The 22437-nt window shown below is 46.0% G+C and overlaps 1 protein-coding gene across 3 annotated transcripts; it reads left to right on the forward strand.

Annotated features, from left to right (window-relative positions):
- The first annotated feature begins 32 nt into the window (after positions 1-32).
- Positions 33-21808, forward strand: crp (cropped). 3 transcript variants are annotated; one of them, XM_065487750.1, is made up of 5 exons: positions 33-239; positions 8234-8423; positions 19741-20253; positions 20589-20848; positions 20935-21808. In XM_065487750.1, the coding sequence occupies exons 1-5, from the start codon at positions 163-165 to the stop codon at positions 21224-21226; spliced, it is 1332 nt and encodes a 443-aa protein (XP_065343822.1). In that variant the 5' UTR covers positions 33-162; the 3' UTR covers positions 21227-21808. The 3 variants fall into 3 exon arrangements, with proteins under 3 accessions (XP_065343822.1, XP_065343824.1, XP_065343823.1); XM_065487752.1 differs by having other exon boundaries at positions 19741-20220; XM_065487751.1 differs by lacking the exon at positions 33-239 and adding an exon at positions 7507-7667.
- Positions 21809-22437: the final 629 nt, after the last annotated feature.

Raw genomic sequence — 22437 nt, forward strand, 5'->3', positions numbered from 1 at the left:
TCACATCGAAGACCGCTGCCGCTGCAATCGCTGCATTCTTCAGCTGTTTCCCGCCAAACATCGCCATTGCAAGGCGCAACTTCGTCTGTCGCGGCGTTTCTCTGGATAATTCGCCAGGAAAATCGGAGCAGCAGGTCGGGCAGAGCATCGGGATAGCCAGGAATGTCCGTCAGTCGTAAGAGGAGTGAAAAATCAAATTCGGAAGAGCCGCAAGTGAAAATCGTCAGCCGTTCTTCAAGGTAAGGAACTGCCAGTAGTTGTTTTAAGCCGCCATGTAAGGCACACCCCGGCGCAACTTGCCTGCTGATCGTCGGCGGCAAGACCCGCGTGCCACCTTTCCAGACCGAATTGCGCCGTATCGTCGGCACTTCCGCTTCTAAATTTCTGAAATATAAATCGGGCCTACAATTGGGCACACTGATGCGTGGTCAGAATTTGTAAAAAGTTGATGCATTTTGGAGAAAATTGAAATTTTCCAGGCGTGTGTAGGTCAGCTGTTAAAAGTACCGCCATGTTATTCATTACCATGTGCTCCGCTATCAAGATTTTTTATCAATCAAAACAATCAAGTTTGTTTGTTTTTATGTAATCCAACACCCTCCAGACGTCGGGAGGTGCATAGTGCCCGCGTTTGTTCATATTCGGTACGCGTCGGGTGAAAAACATGGCCGGATTTCATCAAGGCACGCTGCTTGCCTTCATTTTAAATTCCTTTCAGCGTTAGGACGCTTACGCAGCAGGGAAGCAGGCATGGAAAAGCTCCTTCCAGAAACCTCTTATGGATGGGGGGATGAAAATTTTAGGATCACCTGTACAGTAGCAGGGTTGATGAAATTTAGTGGTGTTTGCGAGATTTTTATGTATTTATTTATTTTTTTTGTAAATTTCGCTCTTTGGGCGTCATGCAGACGACCTTCGGGAGGGGCTGGCGGCCGGCTGGTGTTTCGGCAGCGCAAGTGCATCATCACGAGCAGTCGGACGGCATCCGTTCGCTCACGTCTGCTGCCTGTGTACGATTTTGCGTGGGCGGATAAGAGAGTGAGTCACTCGCTTGCTGGCTGGCTCGACTCGAAGCGGCGGCGGTTGGGGCCCTGGACCAAAAGTTTGAGGTTGCGCCTGCGTGCAACCCTTCCGCAACCCAACCCATTTCGACCCTCTCGCTTGCTCGAAATTTTTTGTTATTCGCGAATCGCGCCAGCACGCCCAGATGCGCACAATTTTTCCGGATGCTCGGAAACGGGGCCGCCAGTCGCGAATTTGTATCAATTCCCCTCCTTTCCTATGTGTGTGTTTGTTTGCAGTGGCGGCTGCTTTCGAAACTAATTCACGAATTAAACCGATCAGTGGGTGTATAATTATCATAATTACGCGTGCGTGGTCACGTTCGTTTGATTAATTCTGTTTATCGGAGTGGAACGCGATTATCGATTCGCTCACCTTGTTTCCGTTTGCTAAATTGATGTGGGTTTTAACCCATGAAATTCATCCATTTTAATCAATTAATTCACAAGGACATTGCTAACTTTGGATAGAATGGTATTTTTATTGCAATACATAATAATTCTGCCTTTAAATAATTTCAAAAAATAAAATTAATAATGCTTGATTACATAACTTGAATAATTGAACAATTTTTTAGCTTCTTTTGGCGTGCGAAAATATTTTTTGCAGGTCCGGAAAACTGCTGTTAATATTTAATTTTGTTTCTCAACTGTAATTTGTCGAATTTTTCGTCCTACTCAAAAACTTTCATGCCGAAATGGAAGATATAAACTCGTCTAATGATATTCTGTGCCAATTTTAGCATAGCTCGTGCCCAGTCGTAGCAATTTGAACTGTTACGCCACATTTCGACATTTCCATTAATTTAATTAAATTACCAAGTGACGCAAAAGGTCATTAGAACGTATATATTTCGTTCACAAACGCAACGGTATTGTCCGCCATTCAATTTCCGCAAACAATCGCGGCTGGACGGGCGTGTCCGGCTGTCCAGAAGTGCAAAACAATGAGCCGCAAAGCGAGCACGTGGCCGGCAAACTCTGCCCTGGTGGCTTGTGAAACGGCGAATTTGGTTTGTGTGTCAAGGCCCTGGCTGCGTCGGTTGCGCGATTTAATTCGCGCGTCGTTCGACGGCCACCCGAGAGGGTGCCCACCGAGGAGGCACCAAAGTGGGTCGCCGCACTTTCCTGGAAGATAGCCCGGCCTCTCTTTGCAAGTGGACCGATCGCACGCGCCCAATCTAATCGCTGGTCCGACGGTCGCAGCACGTGCTGTTTCGCACGTGGCCAAAAACACACACGAATAGCGAAATTCGCGGCGTGAATTTGCACACCGCCATTTCTTGACACATTGTGACACTCCGATGTTGGCATTATTTTTGTTTTTCAGTCCATTTTTATGTAGGTTCGTTTAGTGGGGGGGGGACTGTGTTTTTTCTGTGGTTTTAAATTGAGGAAATTAATTGAAAGCTGTGGGTTGTGGTCTGCGTCTGCAAATTGCCTCAGAATTTTTACTACAAAAATGTTAAAAGTTGAATTTACGGTTTTCCTGCTTTTGTTAGAACGGAAGTTAACCAATTTTAAGATTCCCTTTCAATTTGAGTGCTTAAATTCTGCCCTTGAAACTTGAAAGCCTCTTGAAAAGTTAGAAAATTTCTTTCTACTTTAAAGGACGTCAAACTTAGCCGGATAAATGTGATTTATTATCAATTATTAAGAGACTCTGGGGTAAATAACTTCAAGACGTTGGGCAAGAACCTAAATTCCCTTGCATTCCCTTATTTAAATTTTTTTTCGTTTGAATCTGCTGACAGGTGGCACCATTGTTGAGGTCTGATTTAAGTGCTTTTGAGGTTTCAGATGCTAGAGTTATTTATTTGACACGCTGAAAACTAAAATAAATTAACCCAATCGTGGGAGAAACTAAAAAAATCATGTATTTCTGGCAGAATTTAATAATATCCTAAGCCGCCAACAGATGACGCCACCTTCTAATGCCAATTTTAGGATTATTCGCTGCGATTTCATATTCAATACTTGCTAACCCCACTTAAAAATTCTAAATAAAAGAAATTATTTTCAAAGTTCGACTTCTCACAGGCTTTCCGGAAAATCTGGTTTCATTTTTAAGTCGTAACATGAATTATTTTATTCTATTTAATTCCGCTCTTTTCTCTTTATTCCATTCCCACCGCGGATTAAAGCCTATTCTCGCGCGAGTGAGGGTCTTCTAAATGAAGTTGGCGCCGACAATGGTGGATCGTTGTGTTGTCGGTCGGTCGGTCGGTTCCCTCGCGTTTTGTGCGCTGTACAGAGACAGACACATACCGGTTCTCATTACTTTTGGCCGCGCGGCAATTTCGCCCGCGTGCGTACTTTTGTGTCCGTGCAAGCAGCAGCGAGTGTCGTGTTTTGCTGACTGCACTCGCACGGATTGAGTTACACACGACGCTGCGAAGACAAGTTGGCCGCCGAATCGTTCCCACCGCAGCACCGTGAGAGAGCTCTCATTCATCTCGCTGCTGCTGCTTTGGAAATAATATATATTATGAAAATGTCAATGAGTGCAACAGCAGCCAAATTGTAGTAAATTGTTGCTTATACCAATCATTGCAATTCGCAATTTGGCAGGCGGAGACCTTGGCTCCTCCGCTGGAGCGAATTTTCAAGGCCCGTTCATTTTCGCACGTGCGAATCGCTGTGGCGCCAAGGTTGCGCCAAACTGACTTTTTCAACTCTCTCATTCCCTCTCGATCTGCCATCTGCGGTGCTTTATTATTTGTTTTCATTCTGCTCCGCTGACTGTCGCCGCCCGGACCGATGCACGACGAGTTGGTTGTTATTGATGCGTTTTAATTATTCAAGAGACATGCAGACGATGAAATCTTAGAAGATGAGACCAATTTTACATTTTATTGGACTGGCGTCGTTGACTCCATGACGAATCGACTGAGAGAGAGAGAGAGAGAGAGAAAGAGAAGCCGTGCAGGGTCGATTGACGCATTTGTTCCGTCGAAAAGCAGGCTGATACGGTTTTATCATTGTGTACCAAAAGTTCTATTGATAATTTTTGTTGCTGTAAATCGTTTACCTCTAAAAGGGAAAATAAAATAATAAAAATCCTCTTTTTCTAGTATCCTTTAAAGTTTAATTCTTCGTGATGTTTAGCTAAAAATCCTGAAAAGCTGAGAATCAATTTGCTGTTTATTTTTTACCCAATTAAAAAAACCGCAGAAGAGAGCGGCCAGAATACATTTTTGTGTCGTCTTCACTGCTCAGATTCCTAAGTATAACATTGTCAATTTTTTAGCGAAGTGGCTGCAAAGTTAGAATGTCTCCCTACTTGAAATATTTTATTACACAACAAACAGTTTCCCCAAAAAGTCTATGTACACTTTATGAAAAGATCTTGACGAGAGGAATCGAAATCTGCCAAGAAAATATTAGTCCAGTGCTGTAAATTTTGAAGAAAAAACGAAACTTAAATTTTACTGTCCTTTGTCCTCTTTTGGTTTTTACACATTGATAATTAAATTGTTTAAACTGCATATATTGTAGTCAAAAATTACAATAATTCATTTATGCACTAAACCCAAAAAAGAAATCGGCAAGTAACAAAGCTTAGGGCAACATGTGGCGTGTCCTGAACACCAGCGGTCTGAACAATTCAGTTTTATATACTGGAAATATCATTTCTTTTTCATTTCATGAGGCGGGATATCTGATCAAAGCCACCATCTTGGTCCAGCTACCAGCTAGTTTCACCCAAACCATTTCTGGAATTTTAATAACACAAGAAGCTGTGTGAAATCTTTAAAACGACTGCTTCAATCATAAGCATTTTTAAACTTAGAAAAAACTAGATAAATACTTTTTCACAACCTTTACCAGTCACTAAGTAAGAATTCCAGTTCCCTCTTGCTCCATTAATAAATACGCACTTAGGAATTTAACTCGAGTAATCCTTTTGGAATTTAAGCAATTGCACAACGAAACTTGTTGATCGCACCTCGCAGCAGCGTGCGTAGCGTCGGTTCGGCTTGAATTTTCACAAGGTTTCGAATTTCTTCTCCAGGATCGAATTTTGCGCGGCTGCTTCTTTTTGACAGTAGCCTTTTGTCAGTCTCCTCTTGGCCTACGGCAACGCTTTTGCACTTCTCTCTCTCTCTCTCTCTCTCTCTGCCGTCTAGACCTCTCTTCATTGTTTCGCTCTCTAAGCAATTGGAGTGCCTTTTTCGTTTGCAAAAATGTCTATAACCTACCTCAAAGCCGCGTGTGCACGCCGTTTTGTAAATCGCGCTGCGGAGGCGAAACGAACACGAAACACCGCAGATTCGCGCGCGCCCAACTCCTCTGCACCGGCCGCGGACACTGGCAAACAAGTTTGCGGCGACAAACAAGCCGCCCGCGCAATACTCCGAAAACAGCTACAGCGAACGAGTGAGTGAGTGAGTGACTGACTGAGTGAGTCACTCGCCCGCCCATCATCTTTCAAACATGATTTGCGTCCCATGAAATGAAGCAATTAAAGGGTACGAACGGTGAAGTTATGATTTTTCCAAGGCAGAAGAGAAATCCTAACTGGAAATTGTTTGTGATGAAGCAGCATTGCGGATAAAACGAGCTTACTTTGTTCAGGGTGTGACCTTTCTGCTGCCCTGATTGTCAAGGTTTCAATAAACCCGCATTTTAAAAAAAAATGCTGTGCAGTTGTAAAATCAGTTTTTTTCATTGTTTACCAGTTTCTTGCAGGCAATGTTTGCACCTCAGTTTTCTAATTATTTGCTCATGACCTCGACTTGAAAATTGGCAGCAAAAAACAATTTTAAGAAAAAATCCACACAGAAATGGAAATTTTGACCACCACTGGGGAAAAAATGGAAAGCTTAATTTCTTGCGCTAGAAAACCAGTGGTGAAAAAAACAGGTGGAAAGCAAATACGACCCTGCGTGATTGTTGTTTTTGAATTAATAAACAAGGTTACAAAAGTGCAATAATTAATTTTTTCATATTATGATTTATTTAAACTTTCAAACTTTGTTTTCTTTTATTATGTCGTTAATTTCTTAATAGTTGCAAAATTATAATTATTAAACCGTAACGAATGAGTGCATTTTCCGTTGGTGTTGCTTTTTGCTGGTAAAATATAAATAATAAAACGATGAATACCATACACTTTAATCCAAAGATTAGAGATAAGGATCCGACAATAGGCCAACATTCAGTGTTCCCCGCGATATATTTTGTTTGGGAAAAAGGATTTTGACCTATGGTCGGTTCTAATCTTACTTTAAATCGATACAATTCCGTCTGTGGATATTTCCAGCTGCTTTAATTGTAATTTCACCGTCCATAGCTTGTCCTCCAATCCTTCTACTTTGTATCAATGCGCTCTGCTATTTCTGTCGTGCTCTCTGCGACATCAACACAACCGGAACCACCGCGGCCTCGTGGTTATTCCGAGAATTCTCCGTTTCTCGTCGCTTTAATCTTAGATTGCTGCGCTGCGGCGGCGGTCTCTTTGTCCAGCGTTCCTCTCTCGAGAAAGAAGTAAATAAATAAACAAATAAATGAGCCGTCGAGAGGTGAACCATAAACGGCCGTCGTTTTATAACTTTACGCTCGAAACAATAATTATTCCATAAAATTTATCCATCATCGCAGGCCGGTGCTGCGTTAAACCAACTTTCCTTTTTAATGAAGTGCCTTTATGGAGCACTCCGGGAAAATAAATTAAAATCGTGGTATTTTCTTTTTTTTATTATTTACCGAGTTGTAGACTTCGAGATTGATTTCTCCAGGGTGCCACTCAACGTCGTTTCTTCAGAGACTGCTTTTAAAATCAAATTATAATGATGCAATGCTGTAAACAGAATATTAAATGCCCATATTTCAAGGGTTTTGGCTTTCAGAAATTTTTTGATCAAATTTTCGCGCTTAGTAAAGAAATTAACTACTTTTCTCAATGCAGCAGAAAGAAGAATCGATTCTTAAATTGATCAATAAAGTAAAATTAAGTTTCTTCCCTTTCAAATCGATTGAAAAGCTCTGGCTGTCGATCGTGTTCCAATTTTTAGGCGTAAACAAGACAGCTGGCGCCTGCGGAGGCGATTTTCCGCATCGATCGCCGCGGCCGCGATGTCACTCTTTTAATTTTAGCGATGCACACTACACTATCGCTCGCGGCGTCAGCTGGCGTCGGCCGCTATCTTATCTCTCTCTCTGGTGCCAATATTTGCCTCGGAGTGGCCAGCCGACCAACCGACGGCCGTCATCACGAGGCTCGCGACTGCACCAGTGCACGTGACGCCCAGCTGATTGCGGAAAACACGTCGATAAAAAGTAGTAGAGCCGAGTTTTATTTTGCCGCCGTTGCTCATGCTAGAGAAGAAATAGGAGAGCTCGCCCCTCGATAAAAATACTCACCACACATACCGCCTCGCCTCGCTTTTGGCGTTGCACGACACGTGGGCGGGTCCCGTCTATTCGCGCTGCACCGCGACCGACCGACACGCCGCGCTCGCCAGCTGTTGGGAGCGAGTCGGCACCGCGGCACCACACTCGCAGCTGATCGCACGGCACGGGACGCGAAATTCCGCTCGGAAAAGGCATGGAAGCGTTCGACGAGATGATCGAATTCGACGCCGAGTCGGCCGATGACTCAGGGTGAGCCCGATTAACGCCGAAGCCGCACGGGAACGTTGATTTACAGTAGTTGCCCACTCTTGGAGGGGGATTTTAAATATTTTCTTGTGATTTTAAAAACATATTTGTGCCTAAAGTTAATAGATTTGAGTTACAAAGCTTTAAATGTATTTTTCCTGTTTATTTTTACCCCTTCACTTGTGATTTAACGTGGTTTTTTAATTTTATACGAATTTTACCGAAGTTGTTTTTTTAAATATTTTATTTTCATTCACTTATCAGCATTTTACCTCTAACCTTGACTTCCGTTGGAGGGGAAGTGGAAGTAGGACAGAAATTCAGGGCAAAATGCTGTTGAGGGGAGTGTTTACAGATAATGCCACGTTTAAAAGTTCGTTAAGTGTTAATTATTCAGGAGGTTTTTTTTAATTTTAAAATTTAAAAAAAATACTGATTTACGAGGATTTTGGAAAATTTCTCCGCGATTAACCAAAATGCATCAACTAAAAAAAATATCGTGATACAAACAAGCAATGCACTAAATTTAACATATGTCTTAATAAATTTTATTTTCCTTTGATTGACAGTGTGACTCCCAGTATGACTGACAACACGAGCAACTCAGTCGATGTCACGGCGCCGCCGATGGAGCAGGAAAAGCGGATCCGCCGCGAGATCGCCAACTCGAACGAGCGGCGCCGCATGCAGAGCATCAACGCGGGCTTCCAGTCGCTGCGCACCCTACTGCCGCACCATGAAGGCGAAAAGCTCAGCAAGGTCAGTTCTGTTTCACTTTTGCGAGTGGCGAGAACCCGATCACCTTCCCTCCCGAAGCTTTCCTTTATTCGCCAGGGGTTTTTTGCCGGCGCGTTGTTCGCGAAATTGTGTGTTGGCCAACGCCGGCCGGCCGGCCGGCTTTCTATTGCACAAGCCGCGGCTGCGGACGAAACTTTTATTGTGTCTGAACGAACCCCGCGCTGAAATGGGTCTCTCTCACACACACACACTCGCGTCGTAAGTCTGCCCACGTCCGAGTGTCGCGAGCGCCGAAGTAGGTCAGCACGCAGACAACAGAAATCAAGAGGGAATTAAGCAGGTTTCCAATTGACTGCCATTTTCCTGCGCCAATTCCGAGAAGCGGCGATCGAGACTGGCCGGCCCCAAATGAAACAATGCAGGCTCCTGCTTTAGCAACAACACGCGAAATTTCCTTCTGTGCTCACGCTCGGTGGTAGTGCGTTTTTCTCCTAGGAAAATTGACCTTTTTTTAACTCTAAACACACGCAATGAAAGGAAATGCATTAAAAAGTCAAAGACGCTCGGGAAAAACCAGGTTATTGAACCTTGACGCTGATAAACGCAACTAATTATCTAAACAATTTAAAAGATGGCTGTTGATTTCGACTGCTGACCAAAATTTCAATGAAAAATTCTTATTAGCCACGAATTTCAGGCCATTTTTCCCGTCAGACGAGTTTCCAAAGTCGAAATACCAAAAATTCTTGCTTGAAATTTTTTTTCTCTTTGAGAAAACGTCATATCTTTGTGATTCCAGACCTTTGAGACCCACGTATTATTTTTTCATTGGAGCTTTTCAATTATTTCTTATCTCCTATTCAACGTCCAATCGTCAACAAACTTCCCGTCCTGCTTAAAAAGTTGCTCGCGTGATTTAGAGTTTGTTTACTCGTATCAGCACGCGGTGGCGTTTATGGCGCGCACGCCATGGAAAGAAAGCTCACCCACCGGAAGCGACATTTAATCCTTTCATGGACCGTCTCGAGCTCAGGCTTTTATTTTATTGCACTGCCGCCGCTTTTGCTTTACGACTTAATATCACACACGAATCGAGTGCTCGCACATTCAAATCGTGGCTCGCTCTATTGTTCCTCTCTGCCGCCGCACAAACACTCACGCACGTAATCATCTCTCGAAAGGCGGCGGCGGCGACTCCTCCTTGCCCGTCACGTGACGTCTGTCTGCCTTTGTGTTCTGCCGGAGAACAGGTGCATCTCCGATCTCGCCGCGCCGATCCAAATTATTTATTGCTTTATTCCACTCCTTTTCACTCCGCTCATCCGTGGACTTCGAGTGGAATTTACAACAGCCGCACGTGCTTGACTCCAAAAATCCCTTGCTGGATATTTTTACGCTGCCTTTTTGTAATCTTAAATTTCAGAAAAAAGAAAACTTAGAAAATATAAAAACTGGGATATTTTCCTGAAACAATAGGGTTGAATATCATTTACCAAGTCTGCTTCAAAGCGTTTTTTTGCGAGATTAACATTTGATTTTTTTTAATATTAGTCAATTTTAATATTACACGTCCATCAAATAATAATAGGCTGCTGATCGCTCAGCTGCTAATCTCTGCTCTTACATGAAAAAAAATATCGTGTCTTCTCTAAAAATTTAGTAGCAAAAAACATCAATCCAGGGATGAAATCTTGGTTTGATCAGTCTTGTGCGACATTGGTGCGTTGGTTCACGATCAGAATATGCTTGATTCATAACAAATTTAAAAAAATGCAGTCCATCAGCTGAATGTTATTTACTGCCGCGAGTAAACAAAGATTTGGGAGTTGTTAGCTCTTCGTGATTTTCGACTGTGTTTGGAATGCCGCAAATTACAGTGGACGAGGAAAAGGCGAAAAACGCCAGCTGGTCCCAGCGGCTTGACCTTCACTTTTCCTTGAGACGCGCTGACCTTTCTGTTGGTTTCGGTTGCTATGTATCGGCCGGCGGTGGTCCAGCTGCGTCTTCTCGAAACAGCTCGAGCATCAACGAGGTGTCGAAACAATCGATTAATTGGCCCAATTATCAAACTGCCGCGTCGCGTGCAATCGTTCAAAAGGACCTGAGGTGCCGCTCATTAAATCCGAGATGAGAACGAACGAACGAGCGTCGTGTCGTGTGTGTGTATTTATTATGGAGGTATAGTCAGTCAGTCAAATAGATTGTGTAACAAACACATTGCGGCCATGGCCGCAGCACTTTGTGTGTATGTGTTTTCTCAGCTGGATAACTCAGAGGCTGTTCACCTGCTTTGTGCAACGTAATCCAAGCAAACAGTAATCACCTCTTGCGCCGCTTGCATTTGAAACGCCAATCAAGCGCGCAGCCGTGCCAGGATGAAGTCATCCTTTGATTTATGACAAGTGTAATGGATCCGTGCCTGCCATTGAAGGACTATCACATGTCGTCGCATTTTTCTACTCGCTCCAAACGAACGAACCCCATTTGTAGGACATGTAATGTGCACAACACCCGTTTATAATGACAAACAAGCCGAGCACGAGCGACGGGGCAGGTGGATTGAATTCAGAGCAACAGCCTCCGGCGTCGCACTGTTTAATTCAGGTGGACTGAATGCGAGTGCGGAGTGCGAGCGAGCTGTTTGCTTCAGAATGGAATTGTTTTCGGGAAATTCTATAAAATGAAACGAGAAAGGAATGTTTCCTTTTTCATTTAATTGGTGATACATTGTTGCATGCATTCAATCAGTTGCTTTGTTTCTACTTTGTGTTTGTTTTACTCAAGAAAAAAATCCTTTGCTTGCTCCACGCAAACATTGCTGCCTTGGAGGTCAAGCGGTAAATTAGAAAAAGGAAATTCTTAAAAAATTCGGATCCGGATGCACAAATTTGAAAAGATAAAAAACGTGAGCATCTACGTTTCTGATAATTAGTGGTCCATTTATTGGGGGAAGGGGGATTAAGCAACAATTCATACCTGCATTTTGCCCAATTTTTCAAAAAATAATACGATTTTTTGGCTCAATTTCCACTCCTATCGTCGTGAAATTATCCCACGGCTTACAAATTTCGTGATAAATTTTCCTTGTGTGAAATAAATCATGATTTCCAATAGGGGACAGAGCCCAACACTTGGCTAGCTTGAAAATTTTGCTTAGTGACAAAAATAATTCATAAGAAATTTAAATTTCAGACCTACTTGAATTGAAAGTAAACAAAAAATAAAAAAATTTAGACTAAAAAAATTGGCAGTGCAACATGCTGGCTCCGGAGTTTCGGGACAACAGCTGGCGTTGAAGGGGTTGTTGCGAATGCCGGGGGTGCAGTGCCCCGTCTCGTCAATTCGCAATTAGCATCTGCCGGCGTAATTGCATCCGGCGGCTGGGCCGGGCGTGCTGCTAGCAAGCGGGCGGGAGCGGCCCTTTGTGGCGGCGGCGGCGGCAGCAGCTGATATTTAGTGGCGCGCATAGCGTTTACTCTTTCATTCAGGCCCCGTTCTTTATAGTATAGCAGTGGCACGCCACGCCACGCTCGCTCGCTCGCTCTCTCGCTCGTGTTTGTCCACGCACTCACACACAAGGGCTGCAAGATCGGCTCCTCCAGGTCGCTTCCATAGGGCTGTTCGGCTGGCACCGATTTCTGTGTGTGTTTACTCTCGGCGTCGTTATCTTAATTGCCGTGCCGCTCCGTTTCATTCGGACATAATGTTTTTTCCACCCCTGCGCGCGCTCGTTAGAAATAATGACTCACACTATCCACCTGCGCCGCTTTTTTAATAGCCACCCCCACCACTAGCCGCATTACGTACGTAGGTGGCCTTCTCCACATCTCCACTGTTGGTCGACCGGGAAATTTTTATCGATTAAATATAATTTCCAGGGTCCGAAGACTCATAACAACATGTTTTTTAGGCATTTATATCATTCTGATGGAAAAATTGCGATTTCTGGAGGCTTCAGAATTTTTATAAACAATTCTGTAACATCTAATTATTTTTGATTAAAAGTCCCTTTCATTTGTAACCTGATTTTGCCTATTAATTAATTTTATTCAATCAGATTATTTTATAAAGCCAAGCTAAATAATTTTCACACGAGTTGCCATTTTCCTTTCGGACCAATCGGACCGAAGCCGTGCTCTCACTTGCTGAACGACAAAAGAGAATAATTTTTGCTCGTTGGCTGCGGTTGCTGTTATTCGTTTCCACGAAGCCAGACACAACAAAATTAAGATAATGCACGCGGCGGCGACGGTGGCGGCGCGACTCTGGAAATTACAGGGAGTTGTTCGTTCGCACGCACGCGGCCGATGATGGGCCGCAGCCGCACGCACGGATGTGTATTTGCTGCACTTTGCGCCGAGCGCGGAATGGCAGGCAAAAAGATTGGTTTTGAATGGATTTTGATAAGGGCTCCGATAAGCGAGGCGAGCGATGAATGGAAAACACGGCCGAGATGCTGCGCAAAGCCATTGTTATTCTCTCGCACCGACGCGTCTCCATTCAGCAACTGATTTTCCTCGCTCCGCATAAATAATAAACAACCAAGTAATTACATCCGAACGCATCGGTATCTCTCTCACTCTTTCACATAGCACACACGTAAAATGCAAATTTATTCGTTGTGCAAGGCGAGGTAATTACCCTGAGCAATAAATTGTTGCCGCTCGTCGGTTTCGAAAATGAGCAGTTCATCAACCTCGTGTGTGAGTGTTTCTCTCTCTCGCTCCATCATCCAGCACGACGCGGTATTATGATTTACGCAGCTAAATAAGTGCATCGAAAGAGCCAAGCTGGCGCTTTATTAGGTCCGCTCGCTCGCTCGCTCACTCACTCACTCGCCAGTAAGCAAGGTGAACTGAATAAAATGCTGACTGGCTGGCTGCATGGAGTGTCAAAGCAAGGCGAGCTGGTGAATATAATTAAGTGCAGTGCAATGAAGTCATTTCAATCAATCATCGGGAGCGTAAAAGGCGTGCTCGCTCGATCACTTAAGGCAATCGCGCTTAATTGATTGTTTTCTCGTTTCACACTTGCATCGAGATCGGCGTAATTATTATAAAAGGGCTTAATTAATCGTGTGGAAACGCGTTTAGTGTACTACATTGAGTTTCAATGGATCGGATTTCATTGAAACTGAAAGTCAGCCGCATTTAAACTAGAACTGGGACGTAATCATCCTTGTGAATCAATGTGCCGAGAATATTTATTTCAGTGATTGAGCAAATTGTATCTATTTTAATCCGACCTCGTTTAATGTAAATAAAGGGGATAGAGACAGGGCAATAATTAATAATTTTTTAAATTGTAGCCGATGTTTAGTAGTTGACTGAGCTCATTCGTTGGATAATTAAAATCAAACGAGGTCTATCCAACGGTGTGTGGCAATTTTCGGGGGAAATCTTGTTGTGAAATAAAATAGGACTCAAATTAAAGAGACGGTGGTCACCAGATGAAAATCATGCAAATCCCATTCAAACGAATCAGGCCAAACTGAAAGGAATTTGCCAAGGACAAAAGTTAATATTATTATCAATCATTTCTTTGTTCGGTCTTTCAAAAGTGCAGCAAAACCGACCTGATTTCGCCGCCCAATCAGGTCATCTTTTATTAAAAAAACTGTCTGTCAGCAAAACAAGTCAAAATAGATCGGAGCACATTTAAAAAGTATGAATACGTTAAATTACCAACCAGGGTTCGTTCCCTGACGAAAAAAGTAATTGACGTTTCATTTTTCGTCTCATCTTTCATAACATCTTTGAAATACATTTTATCCTGAATTTCTGGTCAATCCCACCATATTTCTATCCGCCCCAGCGCACCTCTAAAGCGATTGTGAGCTTTATCAATAGGGAGCGCCTGATTTTCAGAATGGAGGAAGATTTCTGGCGGAGCGAAAGGGCTGAAAGAGTCTGCCATGTGGCATGTTCGATCGGTGCGCGCGCGATGACGACGAACCGGCGGCATTCGCGTATTTTGTTAGGGCAGCCTGGTTGGCTGGCTGGCGAGGGGTTGGTGGCGTACACCAACCACCCCAGCTATAGCATGTTCGATTTTTCAATGCGAGCAGCAGACACAGCAGCTCTGAAGTGAGGCTGCCGCCGCCGCCGCCGTTCTTGCCCAGCTTTTCGCCAGCAGTGTGACGTCTGCCTGCCGTCGCCATGGAGACGCCCGCTCATCGATTTCCGCGGCTGCACGAATTTATTTTTTAAATGCGAAAGAGAGGTTATCTCTGTCTCGAGCCTGCTTGCTGCCTTCCCCGGATGTATTTTTATATATACACGTATTTTTTTTCTTTTTGCAAGAAATAGAGCCGAGTATGGTGCGGTGGCGTCGCTGCCTTTTTTCCTGCGCATTCATTATCGCCGTCGTCGTCTTTTGATGTTCACCTGCCAATGGCGGCTCACTCACTTTTTTATTCATTCATGGCGTATACACATACACACGCTGCTGCCACTCGCGCCTAATTGCTGCTGCTTATCGACTGAGTAATAGTCGGCGGAATCAGGTGGCAGCTAGAAGGGCGTGTCCGTTAATTGCAGAAATAAAATTGTCGCGACGATTAGAGCAATTACAGTGGTAGTGGCGCCGGCCTTGCATCAATAGCGCACACATGTTTTGTGCAAGAATCCAGCTGATCAGGAGAAGCTTGGCCGAAATTGCATACCTTTCCGCTCTCTCATATTGAATCCCATTGACAAATCGGCTGACGGTTGGGACGGGGCGGCTGCCGCTTGGGCCGCCCGGCAAGGTCGATACGCTGCGCTGCAGTATCAATATAGAGTATAGCGTAGTAGCCCGTTGCCATGGCTACCCGCTCATCTTGGCCGCGCGCGTCTCGCCTTCTTTGATGGGGCGAAAGCAAACCAGCCGGCCGGTAGGGTCACGTGACTGCGGCAGAAGCGGCGGCCGAATTACCAAATTAATTGTGTGTGACACCGTTCAGCCTGTTTCAGCCTGCCAGCGACCGGATGTTTACGTTCTCGAGCCAAAAGTGAACGCCCTGGCATGACAGGTGCACCCCTTTCTGAAGACTCTGGGTTTTCGAGCGAGTCGAGTAGGCTATTTCATTATTTCGCCCGCCGCATTGCGATTGCACGCCGGCCGGCCGGCCTGCTGGAGGATATTTTTTTGCTGCCTTGGAATACTTGGAATGTTGACGAGGCTGGAGAGTCAGCTGACTGAATGGAAGAGCGTGGGGGGCCCTGGGAAGGAAAGCAGCGAGCAGCCTTCGCCGGCCGCCGCGATGCATAGCAACAACCTTCGAAGAATGACCCGATGCAAGCATTATTTTTTCCCTCCCAACTGCCATCGCTGTCGTCCCTGCTTGCCCGGCGACGGCGACACAAAAAAGCACACACACAAGCATTATTTGTAAACACGAATTAGTCGCCCCCTTGTTGCGTTTCCTCTCGCGCTCCCGCCCGTTCGGTGGCAGGTGCGAGAGCGGCGTCTATTTCTGGTTCTTGCCGAGCGCGAGCGCGGGGGAGGCGGCCAGGTGGAAAATAAACCGTCCCCAAATCGAAAAAAATATCAAACAAGCGTCCGCCCGGCCGGAGTCAGCTGGCAAACGTAAAATCAGCTGCAGAGGTCCTAGCTCTGGCCTAGGGCGCTTTTCCGCCATCATTTTTCAAACTTTGATCGCTCTCGTGATGGTTCTCTCCCAGGCAGCCCGCGGAGCCGAGAATAATAAAGGCAAGAGAGAGAGAGAGAGAGAGAGAGAGAGAGAGAGAGAGAGAGGAAGGTATGCTTTGGTCCTTTGCCGCTCTGACCAAATTATTCGACGCCGGCACAACAGCTGAGCCGGTTGAATGAGTGGATTGAGAGAGAAGAGAGAGAGAGAGAGCGTGTGGGAATGCAGCTCTGAATTTATAAATAAGCGGCCTCTTCCCCACAACCATTTTTTATCTCTGCCGCTCGCTGCTTCGTTCCATCCATCCTTCGTTCGCAGTCTCAATTCTTCTCCAGAGCCCGTGGCGGGGACTGCTTGCTCGCTTGCTCTCTCACTCGACGGCTGATTGTGAGGGGGACGGGGGCACGAGGCTCAGGAATGCAGTAACCCACTGTCAGTCAGGTTCCAAGCCGCGAGATGCTATTTGCCTCGCCAATCTGGGACCACACAGCGATTTGCCCGAATTCATTGCCTTAAGCCGATGCACCGGCGACATTGGCAAAGGTCAGCCGCCCACCTGCAACGGCCGGTGCATCCGCATCTGACTCGGTTGGGCTGCATCAATGACCCTTTGACCTCTAAAAGTCTGGCGGCGCGGAGGTGCAAACCACGCCCTGCCATTGCTGGCTGGCTGGCGCACCACGTGACCCGCTGACGTCATGTCTAGCCGCTGTTACATGCACACACACATACACATTCTTTTCGAATCCCGGCTTTATGCCGTCGCAGTCGCCGCCGCCGCCGCCACCGATTTCTTCAGTGCCCCGATGAAAATTTCTCAGCTTGCATTTCAAATCGTGGCGGCGGCAACCGGCAACGACGCCGCCGCCGCCGGCAATTAAAACTGCATTGATAAGATGTCGAGGGAGAATCGCATAATAAATGTGCGGCTTCCTGTGTTATTGTTGTGATGATGATTGCTCTCACGCACGGTTTCCTAGCAAACCTGTCCTTGAATGTGCGCCGACGACCACTTGATAATTTACAAATCTCCTTGATTGTCGTGTTGTACAACGGATTCCGTTCTGCATACGACGGCAAAGAAAAAAAGAACATTGGTTGCACTCTCTGTCACTCTTGAATAGAAACCAACTTGTCATATTTTATTTTGGACGCTTCTCATTTGTCTCATCCCTTTGATCCCTTAACCTCAATTTTTTACCTTCTCCCTCAAATAATACAGCCAAATTTAAGTTACGGACAACCGGTGAAATTATAAAAACAGGCAAGAAATTTGGAACCGGACAGACTGAAAATTTTCTGCCCGCAGACCCCGACATCAGCTATTTTTGCCGCGAAAACTGCGGACATATGTGAAGCGGCGGCGGCGGCAGGGAAGTCGGGTCGGGCTGTAAATAATGTTTGGCTGCAAAAGTGGCGCCTCTTATCGATCTGAATTGCGCCCGACAGGGCCTCCTGACTGCTGCTATGCCAGCCAGCCGGCAGCGCATTGTTTCCTCGGCGGCCGGGGGAGGGGGGGACGGAGGGGCCCTGAAATGTATAACAAAACCAGCCAGCCGACTGAGTGAGCCGACTCGCGGGGGTCGCTCCCTCTCGCGAAGGGGGTGCGAAAAACAGCTGACGCCACCCCGTTGTAGCTCTCAAGCGGCTACCTTGCGTGCTAATAAATAATAACTATAACTGCGGCTGCCTGGGATGGTGATAATAATAATGAAGAGGAACACTAGGCGTGCTGGCTGAATTACCTACTTGGCTTTTTTTATTATCGCCAGGGAGCGAGCAAGCGAGCGCCGCCGCCGCCGCCGGTCTAGCAGCTGCTGCACAAGGACATGGTTTCAGCTGGCTGCCTGTTTGTTGTGATCCACACGAAATCGCTTGGGCGCAAACTACGCAGCAGCAGCGGCGGCGGCAGCGCGATATTTTTATTTTGATCGCACGCCACGCCGAGCACGTCGATCCGTCCGTCTCGTATTACTTTATTCAGCAATTTTTCGTGCATTACTTCGGGCAAAGCGAAGAGAGGGGCTCGATCCAAGGTTGATCGCCGCCGCGGCTGCGAATATTTTATTTAGACTGTAGCGGGAAGTAGTCAAGGCTGAAATCTTTTCTTCCGAGTGAGGGGCCCATTTTTGTTTTCTTCTCTCGCTGCTGCCGCCGGCCGTCCGTCGCCGAGTCGAGCAAGCAAGCAAGCAAGCGAGCGAGAAGGGGAGAGGGATGCAGCAACATTTTCTCTCTCTCTCTTCACAACAGGAAGACGCCGAAGAATGGATCGCACCAGCTGCTGCTGTTCCTTTCAAGGAGAGGGCAGCTTGCAGCTTTAGGGAAAGAAAAATAAAATAGGTTGCTCCAACAAGGAACACCTGGTGTGCCAAGACGAACTTTGTCTCTTGCGCTCTTAACACAATGAGAAATTTTTTTCTTAGCAACACGCGAGCTAATTCGCAAAACATCTGCCGCCGCCGCGGAGAAAAAATGATGGCGGTGTTGCTATCCGAAATCACGAAGCCAAACGCCGGCCGGACGAATCGAATGATATATATTCGGTCAAGCGCCGAGTTGGCTCTGATTGCTGGCGTAATTAGCGGCTCGCGCGCGCGGTGAGGCAATGCGAGTGAAATGCCGGCCGGCAGTCATTTTCTACAGCGCACTTTTCAATCTCTCAGCTGTTGGTTGCACAATAACCGCCGTCAGCTGGGTTTGTTGTGGAAATAGAGAGAGACAGGCCAGGCGATGGCTGGCTGGTTGTTGGTTGGATGGATGGCGAGTGCAGGCGCACTCTCCTCTCCCAAACGCGCATTGCACAAATTCCTAAATCGTGACGCGTCATACTAGATCAAAAGCCGCGCTCATTAGACCTTTTTCGGAAATTGTAAGCGTCCGTGGAAAGGAATTCGGATTGATTTTATGGTTTTGTCAGAAGTCGAGAACCTTCTTCTTCCTCCGAGGGGAGAGAGAGTTGGAAACATCGGGGTAAAAATAAATGCAGAGCATGCTCCACAAAACGCGAGACCGTAGTTGCCGCGTGGGCCGCACGGGGATCGTGGCGGCGCCAGCGTCCAGCCGCCGGACAACTCCCCGCTAGGAACAGATGATGGTTGGTGCGACTGGCTTTCGATTAATGACGAGCCCCGCCAATCACGCGCCGCCACTAAACCCCCACTCGCTCGCTTAATTCATGGTGCCTTTACAACCACTCGCGCATTCCTTTCTTGTGTACACCATCTCGGCGGCGGAGTATGATTTTATTCCACCACCGTGGGCTCCAGCTGATTGGCTCACCGCCAACGCTGCTTCATCCCCCGTCGCTGCTAATTGCTGAATAATTAGCGAGCGTCGTGCAGACAGCCTTGTCCCCGCTAGAGTAAAAACACTTGAGAGTGTTTCCGAGAGAGACCGCGGTGAATTAAATTCTTTGCTAATCCAAGTGTAAGGTCACGAGCACTTAACGACGCGTTGAATGGATTACGGTGTTGAAATTACGAGAGTTGAATAAAAAAGACTATACTAATACAAAGTGCTTCATGTTAAGACAGACTAACAATGCGTGAAGAATGTAAAAATAAACAAATCGTCCTGGGTGGGATGCGAAAAATGGCGATCCTTTTAAATAACAATAAATTTGCGAATTTTTAAATCAGGATTGCAAGAAAATGACGTATCCTTTTTAGCAGGTAAAATAATCAAAATTTCCCTGATTTCTGCCCTCAGGCTGCCATACTGCAGCAGACGGCCGAGTACATCTACCAGCTGGAGCAGGAGAAGACGCGGCTGCTGTCCCAAAACTGCCAGCTGAAGCGTGTGATCAACTCTAACGAGGGCGATGCCGGTGCTGCCAAGAAGCGGAGGCTGGAGGCCGTCAAGGAGCAGCAACCACCTGTCAACAACGCTCCGCAGGCCGCCGAGCCGCCGGCCGAGGCTGGCGAGCCCGCCAAGTACAAGATCGTCATCTCGTCCAATGGCGTCGTGTGTGTCAACGAGTCTTCAGCCGACGAGGGCATCGGCAGCATGTCCCCGGAGCCGAATCTGCTGGACGGCGGCGAACCTTCCGTCGACGCTTTGCGCAAGGAGATGATCGAGCTGCGCATGCAGCTGGACCGTGAACGCCGCCTGCGGCTGCAGCTCGAGGAGCAGGTCCGCAGTCTTGAGACTCAGCTCTACCCTGAGCGCATCAGGGAGATCACCCAACAGGTGCAGATGCAGTACCAGCAAGTCATCCCTGAGGTGAGCCTCAGATACTCAGAATTTTTTAGAAAAAAATGGGTTTTTTATTTAAAAACAAGTCATATTTAATTTTTTCAATTTTCAATTCCATAACCCATATTTAAAAAGCAAAAATCCGTATTTTGCGTTGAATTAATTTTTAATTTCAAGTAAAATTGGTAAAAATTAAAAAATTATGAACCAAACTCATTTGTGCTTGGCTTTAATCATTAATAAAATAAGCAAAATTTGGGATTTGCAGCATTTTAAATTTTTATCGAACTGAGAAACATATCTGGGGAAGCCTTTTTTTCGTCTAAATTATTTCCAAAAATAAAATAATAATAATTTCTTAGAACATGATTGAGACGAGTGAGACAGACGGCTCCATGCACTTGGAAAAGTTGGACGCCATCCCACAGACGGTGGAAGAAGAGTTCCTTCAGGTGAGCCCACCACAATCGCCCTCGGCCACGACCATTGTCGCCATCGAGGAGCAAGAGCAGGACAGACTGCCCAGCGTGCTGGAGGCCGCCATCAAGGCCGAGCCCAAGGTCGAGGTCGAAGTGGCCCCGCGCATTTCTTCGCCAAACTCCTCCGAGGACATGCAGACTAGGTCAGTACCAAATTTTTATTTTCCAATGATTTTAAGTATTTGCCGTCGCATGAATGTTTTTGCCAATGTGACATTTTGATTCGCAGGCTGTACGCTCCGAGCACATCTCGCCAGAATCTGGAAACGATCGTGGAGGCGATCCGGCACCTTGAGGGTGACCACTTGTTCAGCGACGAGCCGACGCCACAGCAGGAGGTGCCGCTGGCGCTGACGACCGGCTCGAGCCGCATGCTGAAACTGGATGTGACCCCGATGGACTACCGGGCCGGTGCCACCACTGTTCTGCGCACCGGCGCCAGCCAGATCATCCTGCCGGCCGTGAACGTGGCCCAGCAGCAGCAGCGACCCGGCGTCATCGTCGTCAAGCAGCACACGTAGAAGGAATTTATTCCTGGCCTGCCGTCTGTCTTAACTCTCTCGCGATTTAATTCAACATTTTTCCTCTTCTGTTCTCCCCATCCGCACTCCCTGACGAACGAGAGAGAAAGGAGAAATGGCGATGTATACTTGTGTTGAAATTAGGTGGCCATTTGTAGATTATGTCCCATCTGAAACACGAAGCAAAGAAACAAACACTCTCGAAATCTTCTTTCATGTCTATGTAGTTAGTGACATTGTCATTCTCCAAATTTTGATGAGTTCATTCGATCACACAGAGGAGTTTAAATTTACTTTTTAGCGTTCCAACGAAGGGAACAGTACTGATATTTAAGTAATTTGATGTATAACCCCGCTCGAAAAGATGACTTTGTAAGGAGTTGGCGCGCGTTAATAACGCTTTTCGAGGTTTAGAGCAAACAAAAAATATTCGAGATGGTTTTCTTTTAGACGTAAGATGTACTTGAGAAGTTGTAAGAATGGAACTAAATTGCAACCCTGCCAGCAGCAAGAATGGAAGCAAAATCTCATAAACACACATGCATACACACATGAAATCGCAGTTATATAAAAAAAAAAGAATTCGCGTGCACACAGGAAAAATCCGTTGCTACAAGTAACTTTTTCTGTTAAGCAAAGTCTGATTTGCTGTCTAAATCCTAAAATAGGAAGACTGAGGAGAACATTTGCGTGGACTTTTACCTTGTGATTAAGTGAGGTTGAAAACCTTTCGTTTGCAAGGTCTTATATAACTTTATATAAAACAATACCAATTGGAATTCAAAAGATATTTTCTAAAAGCTCATTTTCCAATAAGAAAGATCAGAATCGAAAAAGCAGCCGTGTGTGGACGGCTCGGGGTAAAAAAGAAAGAAACACGGACGGCGCCGCCGCCGTAGACCAGCGCCAATTAGCGTCCTGGTCGCAGGCGATGGCAGGACGCCCTCGCAGCGGCAGGCGCCGTCCGGCCTTCGGGAAAAATTGCTCAAACTCCGAGAGCTCCAGCCACGCTCTGATTAATGAAAGAAAAGAATATGCTGCATCGGTTGCATCAAAGTATTGCGTGTAAAATATGGAATAATGCCAGTTGAAAACGTTATTTTCAATAAGATTAGTCGCAGGAAGGAGAGGAGACGAGAAAGATAAATTGATGAGAACACCTTCTTACGATCTTTTTTATTAAGAATCATATAGTAGTTGTAACGCATTAT

The sequence above is a fragment of the Cloeon dipterum genome, chromosome 4 (genome assembly GCF_949628265.1).
Source record: "Cloeon dipterum chromosome 4, ieCloDipt1.1, whole genome shotgun sequence".
NCBI classification, from domain to species: Eukaryota; Metazoa; Arthropoda; class Insecta; order Ephemeroptera; family Baetidae; genus Cloeon; species Cloeon dipterum.

Bases quoted from the DNA above. Each gene is read 5' to 3' on its own strand.
- crp (XM_065487750.1), top strand. From the start codon at position 163: ATGTCCGTCAGTCGTAAGAGGAGTGAAAAATCAAATTCGGAAGAGCCG. The intron at 240-8,233 runs GTAAGGAACTGC...TTTGATTGACAG, and splicing joins ATCGTCAGCCGTTCTTCAAG to TGTGACTCCCAGTATGACTG. The intron at 20,849-20,934 runs GTCAGTACCAAA...TTTGATTCGCAG, and splicing joins TCCGAGGACATGCAGACTAG to GCTGTACGCTCCGAGCACAT.